The sequence below is a fragment of the Strix uralensis genome, chromosome 15 (assembly GCF_047716275.1).
Source record: "Strix uralensis isolate ZFMK-TIS-50842 chromosome 15, bStrUra1, whole genome shotgun sequence".
NCBI lineage: Eukaryota > Metazoa > Chordata > Aves > Strigiformes > Strigidae > Strix > Strix uralensis.
Window position 1 is genome coordinate 17,111,774 of NC_133986.1, and position 24,292 is coordinate 17,136,065.

Genomic DNA, 24,292 nt, shown 5'->3' on the forward strand with positions numbered 1-24,292 from the left:
TCTTTGATGGCCATTTTCTGTTGACACTATGTCTGACATTTTACAGAAACTTGCTAAACTGAAGTGTTCTGCATAACTTAAAATGGTGTAAAGGCAATAGAGTATGTAGAAATTTAAAAAGTCTGTTGTCTAGACATTACTCTTGAGAAAAGGATTCTAAGAGATTGATATACAACATGCTTCAGTAAGTTCTTGCCACCTCTGGAATTCTATAACAAGAACATCCTTTTCTACGTATTCAAAAAGTGCCTCCAAACATCTTATAGAAAAGTTATCATTTTCCAGGAAATGCCATAGGAATCATCCCCAGAAGAGGACTGTCTGCAAACAAACAAATTCATAGTTAGGAAATATCCAAATCAACCTCCTTAGCTTGGCATTTTCCCAAAAACACCCTTCTGCCATCAAAAAGCCACCTTCTAAGCCATTTTACTACCAACAGCACAACTGGGAGAATCTGCAAGAAAAATTATTACAAAAGAAATATAAATGAAATTAATTACAGACTATTATCATGTCTCTCACTTACTACAATCAACTCTAGGGTTACAAGTAACTGATCATTATATTAAGTGCTTACCTTTTAATGACAACTGCCTAGACTGCTTCTGGCGATAGAGCTGGTAAGGGAATTTTAGTTACTTTTTTAAATTCAGATTTTGGGTTTGACTCTAGTTTGGTAATCAAGCATTTGATGTTCCCTATGATAATCAGTCATTTGAGTCTGCAGCACTGCAGCCTGTTCAGCGGTTCCTGCCATTACTGCTTTCTGCAGCTAGAACTTGGAGGAATGCTAGGGAGATACTCAAGGTAGCATAGACACCATTTGGTCAACTGAGAAACAAAAGTCAGTGGATGGTCATAGCCTGAAAAGCACTGGAATCTCCCTCATCTTGCCTCTGGTTCCCCCTCCTGTTTTGTGCATGAATAGTTTACTGGGATCCTCGGCTTTGGAGCACGAAGAGGATGTCTAGCTCTCCTTGCTAGCCTCTTTACTGTCAGCACCAAGCCCTTCAAAATGGAGGTATTTGGATAAAAGTGAACAGTCAGCCCTCTTCTTTCCTCAGCACATCAAGCCATCCTTTGGTCACATCCAGGGACAAAGCGGCACAGAAGTTACTAGTTTTGGAATTCATTCAGAAAAAATATCCATATCACAATGAGCTTGGAATAAGCTTGGTAACCCTTGTAGGCATGGAAGGGTAGAACCTAGTTATCTTATCTGGAGAGGTCAAAGTGACAACAATGGCTGCCAGCAGATATCCATACGGCTGAAATGAAGTTTCCAGCAAATAATTAACCCACTGAGTGATCATTCTTAAAAATATAGGATAGTGGGCCAATTGGCATTTGTTAGAGTGTTCAAAATGGCAGCAACACTGATGTTTCAGTTTAAACATCCAATGTGAGATATTTAAAATTGATCCAGTTCTCAAAGTACACATTAGGTACCAAATTCAGAATATACAGATCACTTTAAAATCTAGCAGTTTGGGTATCTGAAATCACTAGCAACTTTTGCAATCTTCCCTTTCCAGCAAAAACAGTGAATTAAATTTTCCAGCAAAAACTTGAACGATTCACCTAGTCATTAGCACAGCAATAGTGAAACGTGGCTGAACATTTTTACACTTCTAGTCTAAGGTGGAATACAAAGTCATTAGAAGGGCAGTGCACATTGGATCATTGGCTGCAGCTGCCAGAGTTGTAAGCCTAGATAAAATAATCTCTTCTGGAACCATTTCCAACCCAGGTTCATTGACTAAAATGACAGGTATAACTGAGGATATTTCTGCACTTATCTTTGCTAACCTGACACTGAACCTTCTGGGCTTTGCAAACAGAGCTACTGTGGCTAGTGGTGGCATCTTCCAGCAATGGCTTAGAGCTAAAAAAAGAGGCATGACATCTAATCGTATCACTTTGCAAAGTAACTTTAGGTATGACAGAGGGGAAAATGATGACACGTGTAAAAATTTGTGCCAAAATGTTTCTCAAAACTCCTACTCCTGGCTACAAATAAAGTAGTGTAATAGAAAAGGATTTTGATTTTCTGTACCATCTTAATGCCATCAGGCCAGTTCCCAGTATTCTCAGTTTGCATCTAAGGCATGACTGAGAAAAACATTGGTCAGGAAAATAACATTGCTAGAATTTAGTCCTTCTAAAGGAGTTTAATCAAAGAAACCACTAAGTATTATCTGAATAAACACACCAAGTTCTTCAGTAGAATTTTTAAGCAGCACCAAATGATGCAAATTCTAATGACTTAAAAACCTAAGTGCTGCTGATGTTCAGTGAATCTCAGGTTCTTCATACTCTGTACCTCTTTTGAAATTTAATCTATGCTTTGAAGCCATGTTGGTGCTTCATCATATGGGCTTTGGACAATACACTGTAGTGACAGCACACTTCATGCATTCTGGAAAGGAAAGTGCAAAGCCCTTCAGCATGTGCAATAAACCACCCTGCCTCAGTGACTTAAAAAGCAGAAACTTACTTGGGAGAATTGTTTTGTAGCGATTCTTACGCACTAAGCCTGGAATATCATATTCCTTTGGGTCAACAAAGTTCATTGGAATTTCCTGTTAAAAAAACACAACCAAACACAAAACATAGTAGGTAGTATTATTAGATTCACGAAAGGAATAAAAATCCCAAGCCCATTATGTCCTGCCTGTGAGTGAGGCAAAGTGATGAAGTCACCTGAGACATATGGCACAGTACTTCTAGCAATTTACCACCAAAATATGATTGATGTTTCCTTTTACTGTCACTGGCTTTCTTTTCTGAAATTCTTAATATGAAAATGCTCATAGTGACTAATTCGTTGAGTAATACACACGACGGTGTTGTGTTAGCTCCTAATATTATTAGAACTGAATTGCAAGTGTAGGCTCAGAACTAAGCAAAAGGTGGTACGTAAGATACTCTGCTCCAAAAGCAATGGACCTCAGACACCATCCTTTCTGACTCACACTCTCTCTTCCTCTCTGAAGGCAGAAGGAAATAATTTGCTACTGACTCTCACCAAGCAACAAATTATGACACATGTTGTGACAGGCTGGCATGCTGACCTGCCTCTATGGAGCTGGGGAGTGTCACTCTCTTTGCTCACCACACTTCAAAGCTCCATGGGCAAGGAGAGCAAAGAGGTGTTCAGGGATTACCTGCTCTCTACACTGCTGAGCCAAAGAACACAGAAAGATGGAGGGGCTTCTTCTCCACTACTCATCTCCTGCAAGTTAAGTGGCCAGGCAGGAACAAACAGGAACCTTTCACCAACTGGAGTCAGTGGGCATGTGATGAGATGGGATGTGTTCACCAGGCTCAGCAGAGAAAGGGCTCACAGCAGCTTGGGAGCATAGCTGGTCATCCCAGTGGCTGCACACTGGATTTGAGAGGCCAACACTGGACATACTGGTAACAGGAGTCAGGGTTGAGTAAGACAAGCCTCACTCGAGGAAGAAATTAAGATGAGCAGAGCTATGGACTATGTTAAATTCTGGAACTTTAGAAGACTGACTACCTGCGTTCTGTCTCTTACACAGCACTGTTGGGCTTAACCAGAGGCAATTAATAATAAAAACATTTTGTTGAAGTAGTTTCCTATCAGTCTGGGGAACGGCATGGGAACAAAACCTTCATGTTCTCCTCAACTGTTACTTGGTGTTTAGTCAGCCAAAACTCCTTCTTGAGTCAAGCTCCCAGGTCTGTTTTTGGGACTTAGTCATTCACTGGTCAAGCAAATTCTTGGTGAAGTCAACAGGACTTCTGCCTGAGTGAAACCTCTGAATCTTGTAAGAATTTCAGGACTTAGCCCTGCAAGTGACATCCCCTCTGACTTTCCTTCCAAAATGAAACACATCATAGATCTGGACTTTGAAAACCAAGTAGGTTAGACAGACTGAAAAGACATGATGCAGAGCTAGTTGGTGATAACTGTTTCATAAAAAAACCAAACTAGTTTACAATTTTTAATTATGGAAATGACATTTTGATTACACAGCATTTTTATCTATGCTTTTTCAGTTTTCATTAAAGAATGAAAATGGCTTGGGATAGTTTGGCTGTAGAATGATCTTCTGAACACCAGGAAAACTAATTCAAAATCTCTCAGAGAAATGAAGTGTATTTTTTTCTTACTTCTAACATTATTTTCTTTGCTTGAAAACTACAGTGCACCTCAGAGACTGATGAAACTGTATGTGGACTTGTTCATCAGTCAATTCAGACACTCAGTAAGTGAACATTTCCTCCCTAGAATGGCAACTGATGCTTTACTTTAAAAGAATCAGGGCTTGCCTACACAAAAGCTGCTTTTCTTCAACTTGCATAGCATTAAGTGAATTAAGGACCACAGATACCTAGCAGTCTGTTTTAAAACAGAAGTCCAGACTATCTCATCTCCCCCTGTGCTTGTAAACTGAAAAAACCCCTGAAATTGCACAAGGAGGGAGGACAGCAAGGGATAATCAAAGTGTTACTCCTGTCCTTTCAGACCCTTACAGGTCATAAAGAGGAGAGGCTGAAAGGCCTGTTATGTTGCAAAACATCATCATCTTCTTCCTCTGCTGAGATTCCATGCTTAAGAGAATATTTGACTTGGCAGCATTAACTTCATTATTAACTCTTGATCATGTGCTCTGAAATACCCCAGCATGCAAAGACTGTGTCCTGGTTACCTTCTGTCTCGTGCAGGAATTTACAACCCTGCCTAGCAGACGTAATACTCCTAGCCACTGCAGCATTTTGCATGTTTTTTTGTTAGGTATAATAAACATGACAATGCTTATCACATGGACACTCAAGCAATAAGGGAAGAGACTCATAAAATGCAAAGATCTAAAAAGTCAGTGTACTCAATACACTGAAACGCATCTGGCCTTTATCCTACTACTTAGAAATCCAATTTTCAACTGCTTGCTTCATCTGTGTATGTATATTTTTTCCCAAAATGAGGGAAAGAATTCTTTCTCCCAAAGCAACAGTGGATACAGTGAGCCAAGGAAACATACTTCAAATTCTTAAAAGCAACTGACAGAGCAGCTTACAACTAGTAAATAATTTTTCTGCAGAAAAAAACCCCAGTAAGACATACTTTCTATGGCTCCTGCTGAGTGACATCGCCATCCTGTGCTTCAGTTAACTGGAGAACATTCAGGCTTGGAAAGCAGCTCCATGCCAAGCATTCAACAGCAAAGAGCATGCACTTGGAATAATTTCATCCCTAGGGCAACTCCAGACACATTTCAGGAAGTTATACCTACAGCAAGCTTGGCTTTTTTTTCTGTACTCTAGTGAAAAAGTGGGGTTTTTTTTTGTTAAAAAGTAGCATGCGAAGAAAAAAAAAAAAAATACTTGTGAAAACAAAGCTTTTTTTTCGTTGCCAGAACCAATTCTCTAGTTTTTAAGTGACAATATCACTGAAAGCTTTCAGACATTGTCATTTCAAGGGATGACAAATTTAGGAATTGCATTAAACGTTTCACTGATGGAAGTGGAGTTTGTACTAATTTTAGACTTGCAGAAAATAATAGCAAGGTTCATAGAAGACAGACAACATTCCATTTTTCTGATGCTCCTAAAAGAGAGATCAGATACTCACAAAGAACTCTGCCTGGAGTATGAAAGGATCCAGTGCTTTCTTGTGCAATTCCTCTTCAGTAAGGATGTTTGATGCCGTCTGGAGGTATTCTCGGGCTGACTGTTCCCGTGGTGACATGACATAGCCAAAACCTTGCTCAGAACAGCCTGGGGTACACATATCCAGAGTGAGTGAAACATTTGAACCTCTCCTGTAAAACACAGCAATCGAAGTTTGCTTACAACAGAACAGACTGACCCATCATGGTCAGCAATGGACACGGTCCCAATGACAGATAAACAGCAACTTCAGAAAACACACAGCTGGTTCTGCTGTGTACATTTTGGTCACTAACTGTGACAACGGCTGATGCTTCTTGCGTCAACAAGACCAGAAAATGACTTTGCACAATGGAATATGAAGGCCAACATTTTCAAAGTGTTGTCTGTAGTGAGGTAACTGTATACTTCATCACCTAAACAGAAGCAACTTGCTTGTCAAAGGTGCTGAGCAGGCAACTGCAGGAAAGTTTTCATACTTGTGTAAATCACAACATATTTTTGGATGCTTAAATATGGACTGACACTTTAGACGTGATAGGTGAAAATCCTGGTCTTAGTTTTAGTCAGGCCAGATCCTACTGAATAATCCTTTATTAGTAGCACAGACTACATCAGTGGGGTAAGATCTTAGGATAAACACCACCAGTTCAACATTAATAAAGACATGAGAAGCCAACCATTACAGTGAATAATTTTTCTGTCTGAAGAACTTTCTTTCCACAACAGTACATCATGAGAAGGGTAAAATGAAGGTCCAAACATTTTAACAGTTACATTAAAAACACAGATGCTGTTGAGTGTAGAATTTTTAGTGGCTTTACTGTAAGTCAGCCACACAACAAAAGGAAAGTCAAAATGCCTGCATTGTTTATTGAATGCAGTTTTAAAGCATTTCCGAGCTTCTGTCAATCTCACAGATCACAGACAAAAGCAAGATTCAAATGCCATCAGTGAATCTATATTTAAATATCTTTAACATAATAATAGAATCACACAATACGATGATGACTAGGTGTAATGTTCTATACATCCACACAGTAAACTTATTTTTGATGACTCTCAACTGGCAAAATCTAGTTAGGAGGTGTTTGCAGGAGCTGTTGAAAAACCATGTAAACATGCTGGCATGGCCAGCTCACAGAGAAGACAGTAGAAGTTGTTACTTGGATCACAGCCCTTTTCTGGATTCAGGAGTTTTTCCAAAAGAATGTGCAGCCAGCCTCCTGCTATGATTCACAGTCATGGGGAAATGATTTTGGATGAAACATGACCACTAGTGGTAGACACTGAATCTTTAGTGACACCTTTCAAAAGATTTTGACCTCATGCTCCTGTGTGGTATTAAATAGCTACTACATTCCTCCTTAGAAACAGCTGCATTTGATAACAAATGCTTTTGGTTCTTTTAAGGTAGAAGAGGCTACATACATTAATATATTGATAGTTCTTCAGCATGAGGAAATGAGATTGTTTCTTCTTAAGACTAACATTCAGTGCTGTTTGAATTTAACTAGTGACTACCCTTCTAATGGCGTAGGTGGTTAAAGAATGAGAGGGAAGTAAGATGGAGAAGCTGAATGGATGCAAAAGAGGGACAAGTAGATAATTCAACACACCACCAAACAAAGGAAGACCAATGCTTGATGTAAATGAAATCTATCAGAGCACAGCTCAAACCTGAAATGATGGCTTCTCAAGCACACACGTATGTTGAAAGTTTATTTTACATCTTAAGCGTACACGTTCTACCTACTGCGAGAACTTCAAGCAATTGCTTTCTTTTTCTCTTCTGTACCCCTTTGACAGCTTTTTTCATTGTAATTCATTATGTGAACCAATTGATATTCCCCAACTGATACTCCCCAATTCTCTTGAAACAGTGAATATCTTTCCTGCAGGCTAGCAGTCACCTAAGAAATGTCAGCATCTTTAAAATGAGAGAGATGGAACGAAATCAGGGGTAGTGAAAAGCACAAATAACTGATGCATTTCAAGCCCAATTTTATCCATAATGAAAAGCAACAGCAAAACTCACCAATAGCAGCAGGTTCAGGGACAAGCCCCAGAGATTACTGCAATCTCATATTTAAAGTAGAATATAACAATAAATGGTAGGACATTTTAGGACAAATGTTGTAGCCAAGAATAAAGTGACAAAAAACATTCTAAGCTCACAGAGCGCAAATTAAAAGCCTCTTCTGTAACATTTCCTTTTACTGTGTCATGTGGAGCTTCAGAAACTCAGCATCATACTTCTAAAAATCTAAGTTCTGCTGTTTGTTTTAAATTTTAGATATGAGAATTAACTATGGTTACCACTCCATTTAAGCTTGCAAACCTAGAAATAAAGAAAGATGATACTTTGCTGTGTTGGGCCCTTCAGTAACCTCATTCTTATTCATAACATGATCACCTTTGCAGAATTTCTTCACAGGATTTCTATCATCAATTTCTTTGTGCTATTTCGCTACGACAACTGAAAGAACACAAACCAGAGAAAGATCTTCCTTTTATCATAAAACTGCCTTTTCCCAGCTGCCAATCTCTCTGAGAACCTCCACTGCCCTGATGGTTCAAGCAGTGAACACCAGTTCACCTCGAAGTTTCATTACTGCGTCAATTTAAAAAGGAATTAATTTACTTTTGGACTAACCCATTTATATGACAATTATTGTAGGTTACAACTTGTCCTATGGTTTTCTGTTGGAAAAAGGACTCCAGCATGAGCGACAGAAAAAAATTAACAAGATCCATCTCTTTCAGAGGTAAAAGCTTTCACCACCTGTAGTGGATTACATGCTATGCAGGTGCTATCTTGGGGAATGGCAAGAAGGTGATCAAACACAAAGGGATATTTCAAAGGAAAGAAACTATGTTTTTGAATAACGCTTGTTGACAGCTGTCTAGAAACTGTATGTTTTTTGGCTAATATGTTTATATTTATGACTGGACTAAAAAGAAGACAGGAAATAAAGCAGGTGCTTGGCTTTGAAAACACATTTTAAAGTGACATTCATGAAGGCAATAAAGCTTCCTACTAGGCACAGAACTCCTAATCCACAAAATCTTGGACCAGACTTTGCCCTATTAGTCACATCTACCCTACCTTTCTTGCAAGCCCACGGATTTAACCGTTAGAGTAGCTGGATCTGTCTCCGCTTTAATGTCCATTACGCAGTCAAAGACCGGAGTCTCTGGTACAGGATCCAAATCTAGGAAGTCATCCTCATTTTTATCCTCTGTCCACTCTGAGTACGTGAACGAAGGCTGACGGCTCACAGATTGGCGTCTGTCCTCTTGTAGCGGAAAGGGGGGGTCTGGACGGGCTCTGAGTAGATGCCAACACTGGAGGAAACAAACATTTAAAAAAGCTTTCTGCTTGTTGTCAGCCCTTCCACACAGCCTAGAGGACGGGTCTTTAGGGCAGCATCCCAGCTCACTATAACGTACTAGAATTGGAGAGTACTGAAGAGGACAGGAATATTCCATGCAGGAGTAGCTTTGTGGTGCATGTTACAAGGATTCATGTCTACCCATTCAAACCTGCTTTCAGCCACAGAGGTTTCCACAGAGCTGGCCAGGCTTAACTCAGGGATACAGTGGAAGCGGAATGTGCTTGTGACCATCATATGCAAGCCAACGTGATATCACTGTCCTTTTGTTCAGTTCCTTACCCTTCCTAGGCTTGTTTACAAAATAGAAATCTACTGTACTACTGTACAAATCATACCTCTCCTGACTTAATGGTTTTCCATCTAAAATTTAGATATAGTTGGGTTAAGAAAAGTAAATATGATTTTCCTGAACTGCACACCTTTGATAATCTGGCACTGTACCCCAAATTCATAGATAAATCAATTATTTTTTATAGAGGCCTTGATTTTAGTGTACTTGGTTTGAGGTCCAGAATGCTCATATCAGTTTTTGGCCAGTGGTAAAGACTGTTTTTTAATCTAATTATCTAATTTAAACATGGTATAGACATTAAATAATAAATCTTGTGAAGTTATAGCACATAAATGTATTATCAAAGTTTATAATATAAATTAATGAAAGGTTTGAAATAGCATGAACCTAAAAGATTACTGTATTGTATTGGTTTGCACAGATGCTGTGGCAGAGTAGAAGATTTGGAGATTTTATCAGTAGACTCTTTAATCCTCCACACAGGCCTCAGTTAAAAATTTCAAGCCCACCTCTGAACTCCAGGATCCGGAACCTTACAGCTTCAACCAACCTTGTGAACTTCATCCCTCTAGCATTGAAGTTGGAGCAGTATCACTCAGGCTAAATGTTACACAAATGATATTGTACCGTCATACATTCTTTTGAGACTAAGAAGAACAGGTTGTATTTTTCAAAGTAAAGCCTCTTCTGTCCTTTCCTTATATGGCTTTTAAAGGGACAGTTGAATTTAGAAAATGTACCATTAAAAAAGGTCAAATTTATCTTCCTAGGCTACTAAATCACATTAGCTTTAGGATTTTAAACAACATAGGATTTTAAGCAACAATTTTCTTGTGCCTGTGTGTCTTCACGTACTCTCATTTCTCTGAGCGCAAAGAATGAAGTGAAGCAAGTTTTAATTTCTGTCCACAGTCAGCTTTAGCAAATGTTAGACTCTCACAAACTTCAAACAAAATTTTCTTTTTTTTCCAGTTAATCAGAGTACACAGAAATTACAAAAGCAAACATAAGAACATGATTACTAGACTTATTTTACACACATTTTGGGCCAAGTCTGAACTAAGCCTGTCCTAGATACTTGGACTGCTGGATGACAAGCAAGAAGCTTGAAGATCTGATTCTATTTTCATTCCCCAAGATGACTTCTAGAGCTTGGCAGTCCCACAGTACTATAGCCATGGTTCTTTCACATACTGCAAGACTAACAGCTGAGCAGTTCACAGCATAAAGCATCCACTCAACAACTTTGAACTGCTGGAGAGTGCTGTTGTTACTAAAAACCAACACTGAGGGCCAAGTGTCAGGTCTAGGTACCAATTATATGTTACAGATTCTAGAGCTGGTATGATGACACAGGACTGATTTTACTGGTGATTTAACGCAGTGTAAATCCAAAGGAACAAAAATTTCACCATAGAAACTAAGCAGCTTTTCTCTATGTTGAAAGAAGTGTATGGAAAATAAGGAGCTGCCCAAGACACTGGAAGAAATCAAGTTATACTTAAAAGTGATTAAACTATTAAATTAAATAAAAAAATATTAACTAAATTAAACTAAATAATAGAAAAATAGCTCTGAAAACCTGTTCAGGAGGACTAGACAGCTCAATGCTGGTTCTCTGCAGCTGCCTGGGTCTTAACACACCATTGTATGAGACAGAAAACAGACAGCATCACTAATACAAGCCTCAAGCACTCTATCCAGCCCTTAATTTTCACTGTGATTGCTAACCTCCCAATGCATTCTGGTACCTGGGTATTCTCAGAAAAGTGCTTCAAACGTCAGCTGAGGTCTGCTCTCCTGAAAAACTCGCTCTGTGTGTAGAGTGACAAATTCCCTGATATAGGAATGAGCTGCACTTTAGCATGTGCACAGATCAGACAGGGCCTTTGTTCTCTTGGTATCACTTCTGAGAATCTGCCTGACCACCATTTCTCAGCCTTGTTACGTGGCCCAACAGTTATTGCTCTACATTAAAGCAACAAAGTACCTGTATAAACAAGCACGTTTTCTCCCTTCCCCAGGAAACTACTAAATGATTACTGTAAGTTACCACAGTTGCTGAATAAAAAAAACACATAATCTGCTTTTCACTGCTATGTCATCTAGTATATACATCATTGTGGGACTGATGTATCAGGTCCATCTATAAAGAGAGAAGGGTACATTTGGGAAAGAAAGATTTCATCATAAAGGCACTCCTCAACGTAAAAGACCCCTTCAAGGTCCCTTCTAGGCAGCACATCACTTAAAACCCATTAAGAGAAAGAAAGAGAGAGGTCACTCAGCTGAGACACAGCGAAAATGAAGTTGCATGAAGACAGTCTTCTATCTGTTGTCCACCAGGCTGGGATTCTAGAAACCCTGCTTAGCTCCATCTCTACATTATTTTCAGTGTTCTGCTAATGACTATTGTATACCTTATTCCCTAAATACTGGTAGAAGCAGATGTTTTCAAATTGCAAAGCAGCATGACCTGAGATATCAGAGTAAGGTAACCGGTAGGTAGGAAGGAACAAGGCTCATATGCTCTCTCTAAACAGCCTCTCTCCTATATTCTGATACTCTGCAAATCATCTAGAGGACAGTGACACACAGTGATATATGTACCTCCACTCTAGCTAGAAGACTGTTAGCACAGACCACTGGAATACAAAACAGAGCAAGCTTGACTACACAGAAATGGTTATAAAACCATTTTCTGTACAAAAGTTTTAAGCAACACTTAAAAATGGGCCAAGTCTGCTCTCATCTACACTGGTATAAGTGTTCACTTGCAAGGAGTTACTACATATGCAAAGCAGTTCAAACTGAGATCAGAATTTCTGTGCACAGAAAGCTTTCATTTAAAGTTACTTTGTGTGCTAAGAATGGGTCAGCAATGTTTCTATCCACAAAGAAATAGGCTGGATATGCAGAAAAATCACAACCCGCTATTCTGATTTCCAGCTAATCACCCCCTGCTATTCTGATTTCCCTGCTATTCAATCCAGAATTTTTGGGCACAGAGAGCTTTCATTTAAAGTTACTTTCTGTGCTAAGAACAGGTCAGCAATAAAATGTTTCCATCCATCAAGAAATAGGTTGGATATGCGGGGTGGGGTGGGGGGGGGCGGAATCAAACCTCTACTATTCTGATTTCCAGCTCAGAATGTTTTGCTGCAAAATTACCTGGAATTCACACAGTTCATCACAATTCTCAGATATATCAATTTTGTTCTTTAATGTTTGCAATTACAAAATCACCAGAAGTTTATTTTTTGAGGACAAAATTCATCTGGATAAGGAACAGCTGCAGAAAATAGCATAAATCCAGCTAACTTCCAGGCCTACATCAGTGATCACAATAATGGAGGCATTAACACTAATTACTATGCCTTGTGAATAGTTTTAAGAAGTACATTCACCCAACACATTAAACAGAAGATTTTGCCACTGTGCTGCCTCTGAGTGAGCTTAACCATGGTATGTAATACAACGAACTTCCTACCGGGGAGCGTGGCCAGCAAATCAAAGGAGGTATTGCCTTCTCCTTGGCACTGATGCAGCTGCACTTTCAATACTGTGTCCAGTTTTAGGCCCTCCAAATTAAGACAGATATGGACAAACTGGAGTGGGCCCAGTGGAAGGTTACACAGGAGATCAGGGGTCTGGAGCACATGACCTCTGAAAAACGTGGAGGGAATTGGACTTGTTCATTCTGGCAAAGGGGAGGCTGGGGTGATCTAACAGCCACCTCCAACTACGTGAAGGGCAGCTCCAGAGATGACGCAGCCAGACTCTTCTTGGTAGTGGCAGCTGATACCACAAGGGACAATGGCCACAAGCTGCAGAAATTCAGCTCGGACATTAAGCTTTGGGAATTTCAGATCAGGCATTAGGAAAAAAATTGTTCCCCAAAAGCACCATGCAGCCATGGCACAGGTACCCAGAGAGATGATACATCTCCTTCCCTGGAGGTTTTCAAAACCTGTGTAGAAAAATGCAAGGCTGACCTTATCGAGTGTTGGCAACAGCCCTCCTTCAAGCAGGATGTTAGACTAGCAATCCCTAGAGGTCCCTTCCCACTAACAGTCCTGTGATTCTATGATGTACTTCACTATACTGTGCATCACTCAAATGGCATGGACGCAGAACAGCTTCATCTTCCTGAGCTACCTGATGGTGCACTGCTGTAAGAACAGGAGATGATGTTCCACCTGCATGTTCAGCAACTGCATTCCCATTCTAACAGAACAGTACAGAGGGGCATGGAAAGCCATGTTCAATTAGAGCTCCCTAAAAAGAAAGAATTCTCCATAGCCTTCCTATCTACCACACAACTTTGTGCCAGTTACACAATCAATGGAGAAACACAATACACTGCCCCTGTTCCCAAACAGCTGACAGCTAACTAGATTAATTGTAGTCATGCCTCTAATCTTGTTCTGCAGCTGGGGCCTTGGCCTACATCTACAAGGGCATTACATTCACAAGTACACTGGTGCTCTGGAACAGCTCTTTCTGCCACTTAAGTCAACGGATGTTCTGCAGGCAATTCATAAGGCAGCAATATTAGATGGTCCCATTACTGAACCATATCCCTTCTATTTACGTGAAAATAGTTTGTCCATCTGTGGATGCAAAGAATAAAAACCATCAGCGTAATCCCCAGTTCATCAAGAAATTGAATAAGGGTAAGTGTAGTCGTGACTCCTCTACATAAAGCAAGCAGATAATGATATAGAAATAGCCCCAAGGATGCTGCTTTACAATCAACTTAGCCATAACATCAACAACTTTGGGTAAATTGGACATCTTATAAAACCTCACTGAAAAAGGGCATGAATATGGTTTGCACAGTATCATAACTTACCAGAGATCCTACAAATAACAGTCCTAGAGAAGCTAAAGACAGCAGGATGTATGATACCACAATGCTCCCAATTCTAGTCAGGTCCTGTGAAACAACAGAATTGACAATGATTCATAAAGTATTTAGGGGCACAGTATAGCATCTGCATGCATGCTCTTGGCAAACCGTGTATTCATTCTTGGATTTCCCATGCAGATTTAGTCATACCATACTCTAGTCTGTGGAAAAGCCACCACCACCAACAGAAAAAATGCCAGGCTTCAGAGAAGACTGAAATTGAAACCCTCTTTAAGCCCCAGCATCTCAGAAGGTCTAAAAACCAGATTTCACTGTGAAGGCACACAGGAAATCTGCTCCCTACCCTCTTGCATTGCCAAAATTGAGATCTGGATCCACAATTCAATTTTGCAGCCTGGACCAATGTTTCATTGCCACAGTCAGTGTAATTTTATACTGTGGCAAAGGGCTTTGACGAAAGTTTAGTACTGTTCCCATGCGTGTGGGTCCTTACATAAAACCCAGTCACAAGAGGACTCTTCTATGCTTTCTACACGTTCTGTGAAATACCATCAGGTTCATTCACACACTGGCAGTGAAATTCACTCCAATGTCTTAGTCATGTTTAAGTAGTTTAGAGTTCAGCCTATTCTCAGTAGTAGGTGCAAAACTCAATTCTAATGGACTTCAGTGGGCAAGGAAATTTATTTTGTTTCTGACCCATTAGTACAGCTCAAGAGAAATTCAGAGTTAAGAACTTTCATTTGCTTATTTTCACATCAGAAGATTTCTTTGCCTTTACTGTTTTCAAGTCTAAATTTGCACGGTAAATAGTGCTATAATAAACAGTCCCCAAATATATGCATGAACATCTGCACAGTTATACTTGGGGTGTTCTTGTGGTGCATTCTAGGAATTGGTTTCCTCCACACTGAACACTTATTTTAAGTCAAAATCATATAAATCAGGGATTTTCTGTAAGGAACAATTTGTTAACGATTGACCCACTGCAAATAAGATACAGGCAATACTCTATGAAGAGCTCTGATTGTGCATAATAAATCCAGTGGAGAAAGGTCAAAGAAAAGGTGCTTCTTTCAAATAACAAAAGAGCAGGTGACATGCAGCTCAAAGACTGCTATGAAAACACAGAAAACAGTCTCCACTGTACTTCAGCCACAAGAGGCACTGAGTCAGATTTCCTTTTTGTACCGCATAGCCTATGCTACGAAGATTACGTACAATTAATCTAAGCATTCTGATAGCAAATATATTTCACCTGATTTTTGAAAGTAACTGCTCAACATTTAATTAAGGTTCTGTCCACACTACAGAAATCTGCACTGGGTATAATTACCCCAGTAATTTATCAGATGAATCATACCGGTATATGTGTCATTACGTCATGGTGAGAAGCTAAGCAATTTTACTGGGGTAGCTTTGTAGATATAATTGAATCTGTAAACCTAGTACACCTGAAATACTTTTACTGCACATAGATATCCTCTAAACACTCCACAAAAATAGACTTTTGTGACTGAGTATCTTGTGATTTGCACCCTTTATGTGGGTTGATCCATTCTTCCATAATTTAAGCTTCAATCCATCCTAATAAATTAAGTTCCAGCTCTCCCTTTACAGTGGGCTAAACCTTAGTGGGCTGATTTCTTATTGCTTTGTTTCATTTGCAATCATTTGCACATTATGAAAAATCTGCTGTGCTGATCTAACACCATAGCCAAAAATTCATCCCTGTACCCTGAAGATAAAATATGGATCTTTTTTCAGAAAATGTTTTTCACTGTTTCAGGACACACACACAATGGCAGCAGTCACTGTATTATATGAAAAACATGTATATTATATTTTTAATCAGAAGAGATATTAGAAGCACCACCCAAGGCTACTGACATCAACTGTATGAGAGGAGTATAGGGACTTACCTCCCCTTGATCTGACAAAAACTGTTTAAATGGGGTAAGCAAGTAAGACAGCAGGTCAAAGGTATTCTGAGCTGCTGGGATGGTCCCGTAAGTGCTGTACCACAGCATCATGCAGAGAAGCTGTGCAATCAATCAGAAAATACATAATAAGCATCTCTCATTATACAAACATTCATTTTCATTTCAAGACTGCATAATTAACTAATTTAGTTCTCATTGATTTCATGTTGATCATCATTTTTGCTTTATGAAGTCAGGTATTTTCTAGGCTGTAGCTTGACAAGAATAAAAAGACTGAAGGCTAAATGCTCAGCTACCGTTAACTAGATGCATATCACTGAGTTAAGCAAGCTTACTCTGCTCTACGCTAGCGAAAGAACTGCCCACGGTAGCCTGTACATCGAAAAAGCAACAGATTCTTCCGACTTCTGAACTTTCAGCATTATTATGTTTAGCTCAAAACTGGTAATTCAATGAACTCTGTATGTTATTAAAAGCCTATTAAGGCCTATCATACTACGCAAAGCTCTCACAAACAGCCATATTCACAAACACACACATGTTGAAACATTTCATTTAAACCACTTAAGGTTGCTGCACACACCACAATGAACATAAAACTACAAAAGCAACAATGCTCTATTTAACACCCTCACAGAGAGGTATATCCTCATCCCCAACCACCAAGGGCACACTGCAACTTTAAAGGATACACCTCCCAGTCCACTTCTTAATGAGATGGTTAGTTACCCCCATACGTATCAGTTACAGAAAACAGATTTGTTGGGAGATGGGTCATTTGGCAAAGAAGGCTTTTGCAGAGGGGCAGGGAATGGGATGGGAGTCAGGGACATCAAAAGGCTGTTTGCAAAGCAAGGCTGGGAGAGGTGGCTGCAGAAATGAAAGGACTGCAGCTATGTCCATCGCTACATCTACAATGAATGAGGAGGACACCACCCAAGCCAGCAAAGTTAAAAGAACGGTCCCAGCATTTCAAAGTGATGACAAGATACCTTACCAGTATCTGTGAGAGGACAAACAGATACATGTTGCCTCCAGGCATTAATCCATTCCACTGGCCAGCCCAACCACGCAGTGCCGTTTTCTGAGAGGTTTTCAGGGACTGCTCCTTCCTGTTCAGCTGTCCTTGTTGCGTTTCGGCTTCATCCATTGACTCCATAACAGCTGGATTGGAAAGACCTTCACGTGAAAATGACATGTGCAGGGAATGAATAGTATGTAACCCTGCAGCCCCCGCAGAGGCTGCAAGGGCTATTGTTTTCCTAGAGACGATGGTTACCTCTCAGTTCTGCATCAGTAAGCGCGGCTCAGGATTGTGAGCGTCACACTCTATTAGTGCAGCTGTATTCACCTGCCTTCGTCAGAAAAAAGTGAGTGTGGGCGGATAAATTATTTTCCCTTTCTTTCCGGAGGTACAGATTCTGGGCTTTGTTGTTAATAAATTCTCATTTACATTGCTGCACCTTTTCGTTTCTACTTTTTAAAAGAAACCATCTGGGCTATTTCCTAGCTCCACACTTCCCAGCTACATGGTGGCAGAGAACCCATTTTGTCCCTCCCCTGCCTCAATTTGTCTATTTCCCCTTACTTGTCTGCTTTGTCTAATTTGATTATAAATTTCTGGGTAGAGACTGTTTCAAGTTATGTGTCTGAAAAGCGCTCAAGGGCTCTGGGTTTTGGCTGAGTGTCCTAAAGGCACTAATAAAATAGACTTTATTCTAATAACCTACTTCTTGGATGAATTCATACTCAAGAGCTATTTAATAATGTTGTAATGCTATTCTATTCAGTGGAAATATGCACTGGAGTGGCTAATCCCTCAGTAACACTATTTTGAACACAGTCTGTGTAGATATAAATTAATTTACAAGCTAAAAGGAGGGAAAGATCAGACCCATTTGATGTAAGTACTATTGATTTACTTCTTTCTGCATGAGGAAAGCCCCAAGGCTGCCCTATGTACAACACAGTAGCCTTAAGCCTAAGCCAGCCACCTGTGCCCCAAGGAAAGGCCACATCGCTGGCCCTTCCATGGTTTGTTGAGGTGAGGTTTCTACAAAATGTTCCTCTCATCAGACGTTTCTCGAAACGTCTCACAATAGCAACTCTAAGTCACATGTGCATCTATAAACTAGCCACAGCTCTAATTACACAAGTGAAACATAGGATCCATGTATCAGCTGAGGGTCTGGCCATTGGTACAGCAAAGATTTATGAAAATATCCCGTTCTGATTTCAAAAACACAAAAATGTGTGAGTGGACAGGAACACGAGATGCTTATTCCCACTCTGTGACTGTTCTCCCTCCTCTCACTGAAAAAGACCTTAGGACATCCATCCCTGCACAAGAGAACAAGGTCTTTGGGAAACACTGATGGCTTCCTCTACAAGGTTCTCCATTCCCACAGCCGCCCAGGAACAAAAGGGTCATGTGTAATGACTGGGGAGACCCAGAGATGTAAGGAGGAGCACCTGCAAGGTACTACCAGCTACCTTCTCAGAAGCTCAGGTTACTGGTTTCTCATTTTCAAAGTATCTCCAGTCAGTTTATGATGGGTAGTGGTCTCAACAGCGTATGTGGGGTATAACCGATTATATGTAGCTATTTTCATTGTCTTTACACAGGTATTTCTCAGGAACTGTAGAGAATGTGCATCTAGATAGACATACACCCATGTATGTCACACCATAGGGATATACTGAAATTAACTATTTGCCAGGAAGGACTCAGTACAGGTCAATAAATATGGAAAAATACAGAACTGAAGAGGTAAAGTCAGAAGTGTCAACAAAACCAACCTGTATTTCTCACAATGGTAAAACTTCCTTCAGTTTCACCTATATCTCTTTAATGCTAGAAGACAACTGCTTGAAAACAGCACTTTTCAAAGAAAAGCAGACAATTTCTGGAATATAGCTCAAGAGGTCATGGGAGCTCTATCTCTCTGTCCTTCAGGCTCCAGCTGGTAATCTACAGGTTGTGACAAACCCCCCAAAGAAACACCAAGAGCCCAGATGCAGTCCTTGGTGTCCAGGGACACTGACCATATGCTTAACACCTGACTTCTAATACCATGCTCCACAGAGCTGGACTCAAAGTTCTCCAGGAGCACACCACAGTGGCCACATTAAGCAGCCACAGTTAAGGCTGCCTAAGTACTTTCAATGCTGACCTCTGTTTTCCTTTTCTATAATGTGCTAAAACTTAACAGTTAAAGTGAAAAATTTTCAAGCTTCCAAACTGCTTTATGTCTCACTGGATTTCGACAAGAATCGAGGGGAAAACCCTTGTTAACGATTGCCAATTTTTTCCTGCTATTTTTGTGGGATGTTTATGCTCTGTGATTTGGAACAGGAATTTGAAATTTAGCAGGGACGGAATCTTGATGTCAGAAATTATTTTTGCCATCCATGCAAAAAGACATGCACCTGTGGCTGAGATACCAACCTTAAAAAAAATATCTATTTACATACAGTCTATTATGGCTTGTTCCTAAACTCTCTAACCTTCTGTTTTCACTAAGCATGTTTTAAGTTCTACTTTTCCTTTATCTGCATTAAATAATGTGCCTCTGTCCCTAGGAATGGCTAATGAACCTACTGTTTTTCCAAATTCTAGTGATTTCATTTCTTGGATACTCCTCCCCAAAGCTCAAGATAAAATACACACAGAGTAGAACTAGAACATCTTTGGAAAGACAACCAGAACAATGAATCAGGGAATGCAGATTTCAAGCTCAGCTTTCAACTGTTTTTTTATAATTCATAATATTTCATATTTCAGAAGACTTTTTAACTGACCAAAAGCTCATTCACCTGCCTTATGCAGCAGGTAAACAGAATTTGTTTGATATCTGTACAGCCTGAGATTTTACAAGGTCACTTCTGTCTAGGTTGGAAACAGCCCTGACTCCAGTATGATGATGTGAAGGTCCCTTAACCACATGCCTTCTGGAACAAAGATGTCAAAGTTAGGGGACCACTCTGTGTTTGTAACCATGGGGATCTATGCCTCTCCACAGCCCAGAAGCCCAATTCCTGCTATTTCAGTGTTGTCTAGCAACAGCTGTACAATTGTAGGAGTCACATTCTCCATCTTATGACTGCCCTATATGAAGGGCAATAGACTACTTCTACTTTCAATTATTTTCACTGCGTAAGGTAGAGATCTGGTCTATGGACCTAGGAACCCAGGATTCCAGCTCTGCTGAATTGATACTGTTATCAACAGGTATTTCATTAATACAGTAAATAACAATGGGGGTAAGAACTAAAATAATGAAGAACTGTCTGAATTCACAGATATAGTTGTATAGATTAAGATTCATGTCTTGGGTATACAAAGAAATGCCTTGGATTAATTAAAGTCCACTCAAAAATTTGCTACTCCAAATCACAAACGATTAGATTTTAACAAACATAATGATGCCCATCTATGGTTCTGTATTGATTTAACTATGTCAGCTTTAAACAATACTTCAATTACCATTCATGCTTCATCTTGCAACCCTATATTCCTGTATTATTTGTCCTAATAGGCCCTGGGTTCTTTCAGTGCACAGATTAGGTAATAAGTGAGTGAGACATCAGTAAAGTTTTCTTGTGTCAAGGTCAGTGTGAAGGTCTTGAGACAGCTGACAAGGATGACTACACCCAGGAAGAGTAAATTAAGCTACTCCTCTGCTAGCAATATGACTGACAGTGAAATCTAACATCCATGTAATATCCTCCTGAATTTCTGCACCATGGAGATTGAGATTCAAGTTCCACTAGTACTAATGCTTTAACACAGGACTATGCCTGCTAGAAAAAAACCTTTTGGCATAAGAATTAAAAGGTCTTTGACATCTGCAGCAGCCATATGGCTTGTTAAAGCAACTTGAAACTTTGAAACAGTACCATAAACTTAACCTCATCTTTGCTGTTCAGGGAAAGGAACTTTCTGGATCAAGCCAGTGATCCACTCATCCTGTATTTTTTTCCTTAAATGTAGCCACCAGTACAAGCTGCCAAAAAATAAATGGCAGAACACTTTGCTACAGAATAGTCTATACAGGAAAACATCTTTGTCCACTCACAAGGTAACAGCTGGCTTCCGTAACTCAGACAATGCCCATTTTAAAACCCCTGTGCCTCCATCTCTTTCTTTTTCTGACTTCATATGTGGATACATAAAAGGCAGAAGAATGAAACAATACCTATATACTCTCTCAGAAAAACATGTGCTTAGAGTACAAGACTTAACTGAAACACTAAAAGGCACTGTAGTAATGATAAGTAAGTCAACAACACCTTGCAGTAACAAACATGTCATGATCCAATGAAACGCTACTGTGGGAGAGGCATCAGCAGCTCTGTAACTCAACTGATTCATACTTAGAGCCTTCAGAGAAAAACAAACCAAAACAAAACACAAGCTCCCAGGACCACGTATCCTGGCTGTATTTCCTAATGAAGTTATCACTTTAAAAGCAACTTGTGTCCTCTTGCACACGGGAGTTAACTGACACAGCTCCATTGGCACACTTAATTTAACAATGTATTTTTGAGATGAAAAAAAGACTTGTTCCTTACCAAAAAGATTTTTATAATAGAAATAAAATGTATCCCAGCAATGAAAATATAGTGCTCATACAGTTATTCGACTTTTACTTACATCCATCACACTGCGCCTGTGGGAATTATGCTTCTGGGGGATTGGGTGTTACTGCCTTTTCACTGGGAAATAGAAATTTTGTTAATGGTCGCTGCTTCTTCATTCGTGGTGGAATCCCCAAGCTCTGTGGAACTACCTGCCAAACACACAAGACAGGAGGGAAACATGGGCCTCACCTGTTTTGCCAACTCTCAAGCTGCAGCAGTCATCACACCACAGCAGCTCAGCTGCACTGTCCCATATTTGCTTTACATGTGTGGAGATCCATATCCCTCTGGACCTGTCTGTATCTTCATGATGGCTGTGCATGGCAAGAATTTACTTTATAGAAAGGGACCACAGTGTAGAAGCATTGCAAAGTATGAACATGCCAGCTGTACTTCACATCCATCAAGATTACCAACACCTGAGTCTTACAGCCTCTACATCTTCAGACATCAAAATACAACTGCCTGCTGAAATCACTGTCTCCTGATTTCCAGCTAACTGCTAGAGAGACCTGCTATTGATTAGAGAACAGTAGATGAATGTATACTACTGATAGGGGTCTGCAAATCAATTGCTTATTTTCACATGCACCTAAATTGCATATGCAGGACATACCCCTGGGATTGTACTTCATGTATCTGGTCAAGACCTTGTTAAATTTGCAGGTCATAAGACATACAGATTGCAGGCAAGTCCAGACGCTGGCAAGACACATCAAAGCTGAATGAGCTGCCTCAGAGTGCACATGAATGAGACATAGCTTGTGCTGGAGGGTGAAAAGACAGCTCATCTAATCAAAGAATGGAGCTTTAGGAGAAAGGTATTGGCTAAGAAGACACGTTATCTTTTTTGCTTGCCACTGCAGTATGAGAAGGATGGTAACAGAATAATTAGCTTTTGGACCAAAAGTCAATTTTTCTTTTGTACTGCAGTGGCATGGGAGGAAGTGGGTAAGAGGAAGGGGACCTTTCATACTTGCCTGGCAAACACAACTATTACATTCCTCTCTCCACAGGAAACCAACTGGTGGGTCACTATTCTACAACTCAGAAACTTTTACTGAACTTTATAACCAGCCAGTCTCAAATATTAAAGAGCTAAGTATAATGACAGAAGCTGCATCATTACTGTTTACAGATGGATACAACTCGCCACCTATAAAAGCCTTTTTTTTCTTGATGCTCTCTGCACTCCTAACTCATCTGACAAATTATGTTAAAATTACACCCAAGATCTAATGAGCTGTATTGAAAGCTGGAAATGTTATTTCCAACATTTGCTGTAATCCTCAGAATGCATGTCTTTCTCTGGCTCCTCCATTATCCATTTTTTTTACCTTCCCAGTCATGATACGGTACTGTCTACTTCTACTCTACTTGATCCCTGACCCACTCTGTTTACAACAGTTCGATACATTTTCCTTTTCCAAATGGATGAATAAAACACTGACCAGGAGGAGAGCATCTAGTCCCCAGAAGTATCCAGATTAAGAGTTGCAAAGAAAAACATTCCCAGATGCACCCTACAGCTACCTACTACTGCCTGACTGGAGATAGAAGGGATTTACAACAATGTAATTGTCTCAATACTTCTAATTCCACTCTGGAAAAAGTGGAAGTTTTAGCTGTCAAGAACTTGTGGTTGGAAGATCTTACATTTGTATTGCAAAACCACATAGAGAACTACTTCAGAAGATACCAGACAGCTTAATTCAAACACTAGCAACAATCCAGACAGATAACATATCCCACTAGGTTTATCACCAACACTGCAAGCCACCAAAGCAATTCTAAAATTACTTTGGGATCTAACTGGAAGCCTGTTAGATTCATCCAGTGGTCCTTTGTAGGACTGCAAACTGTAACTGCAGATTTCATTCTCCTCTGTGCACCAGAGCTTAAAGTAGAAACAAGCCTGACATACCATTAATCCAAGTAAGAGGTCCAAGAAATTTTAACCACCATCTCTGACGCATTACAGAGCAATGGAAAACTCTTCACCAAGACTCAGTCTACATACGAGCAACCTGGTTGTCAGTCTCCTATGTTACTTATTCTGAGATGAAATTCAGCTTATGATTTCTAACGCTTTCAGTTTGCACTAAGGATATCTACTCCAGACCATAAGAATTAGATGGGCCAAGCTACAGGTATTCATAGCTGTGTGGAGAAAAACTGAAATGTGTAACATTCACGGCTTGTATTTGGGATGTTTTTGCTAAAATGATCGCACTGGAAGTAGCCAAGAATACTGGTATGTAATTCACCCTGATTCCTGGGTTGATATGCCCATCAAGAGGAATTCAGCAGCTCAAGAGCTCTCAAATGACACTTTCAGACTCTCTGCAGATTGAAGAAAACACCACCCCATGCATTTTATTTTTGGGGTGGGGTGGGAATGGGGGGGTGTATGTTGGCGGGTTTTCTATATCTACATCAGCTGAAAGGTAAAAAGTTCATCTGAGAGATCAAACTCTGGAACACAAGTCTGGAAAAT

General features: G+C 39.9%; 1 protein-coding gene across 7 annotated transcripts in view; it reads right to left on the reverse strand.

Annotated features, from left to right (window-relative positions):
• The window catches only part of PTPN5 (protein tyrosine phosphatase non-receptor type 5), an 86,035-nt gene that overhangs the window by 21,244 nt on the left and 40,499 nt on the right, over positions 1 to 24,292 (reverse strand). For 5 of the 7 annotated variants that reach the window (XM_074884552.1, XM_074884556.1, XM_074884551.1 and 2 more), the window contains 6 exons: positions 17,150 to 17,331; positions 16,132 to 16,251; positions 14,192 to 14,275; positions 8,756 to 8,994; positions 5,609 to 5,798; positions 2,501 to 2,585 (listed from right to left, as the gene is read on the reverse strand). In XM_074884552.1, the coding sequence (XP_074740653.1) occupies positions 2,501 to 2,585; positions 5,609 to 5,798; positions 8,756 to 8,994; positions 14,192 to 14,275; positions 16,132 to 16,251; positions 17,150 to 17,331 (900 nt within the window). Of the gene's footprint in view, positions 1 to 2,500; positions 2,586 to 5,608; positions 5,799 to 8,755; positions 8,995 to 14,191; positions 14,276 to 16,131; positions 16,252 to 17,149; positions 17,332 to 21,808; positions 21,854 to 24,292 lie in introns of those variants that run through there. The other 2 variants (XM_074884557.1, XM_074884555.1) reach the window with 2 other exon arrangements.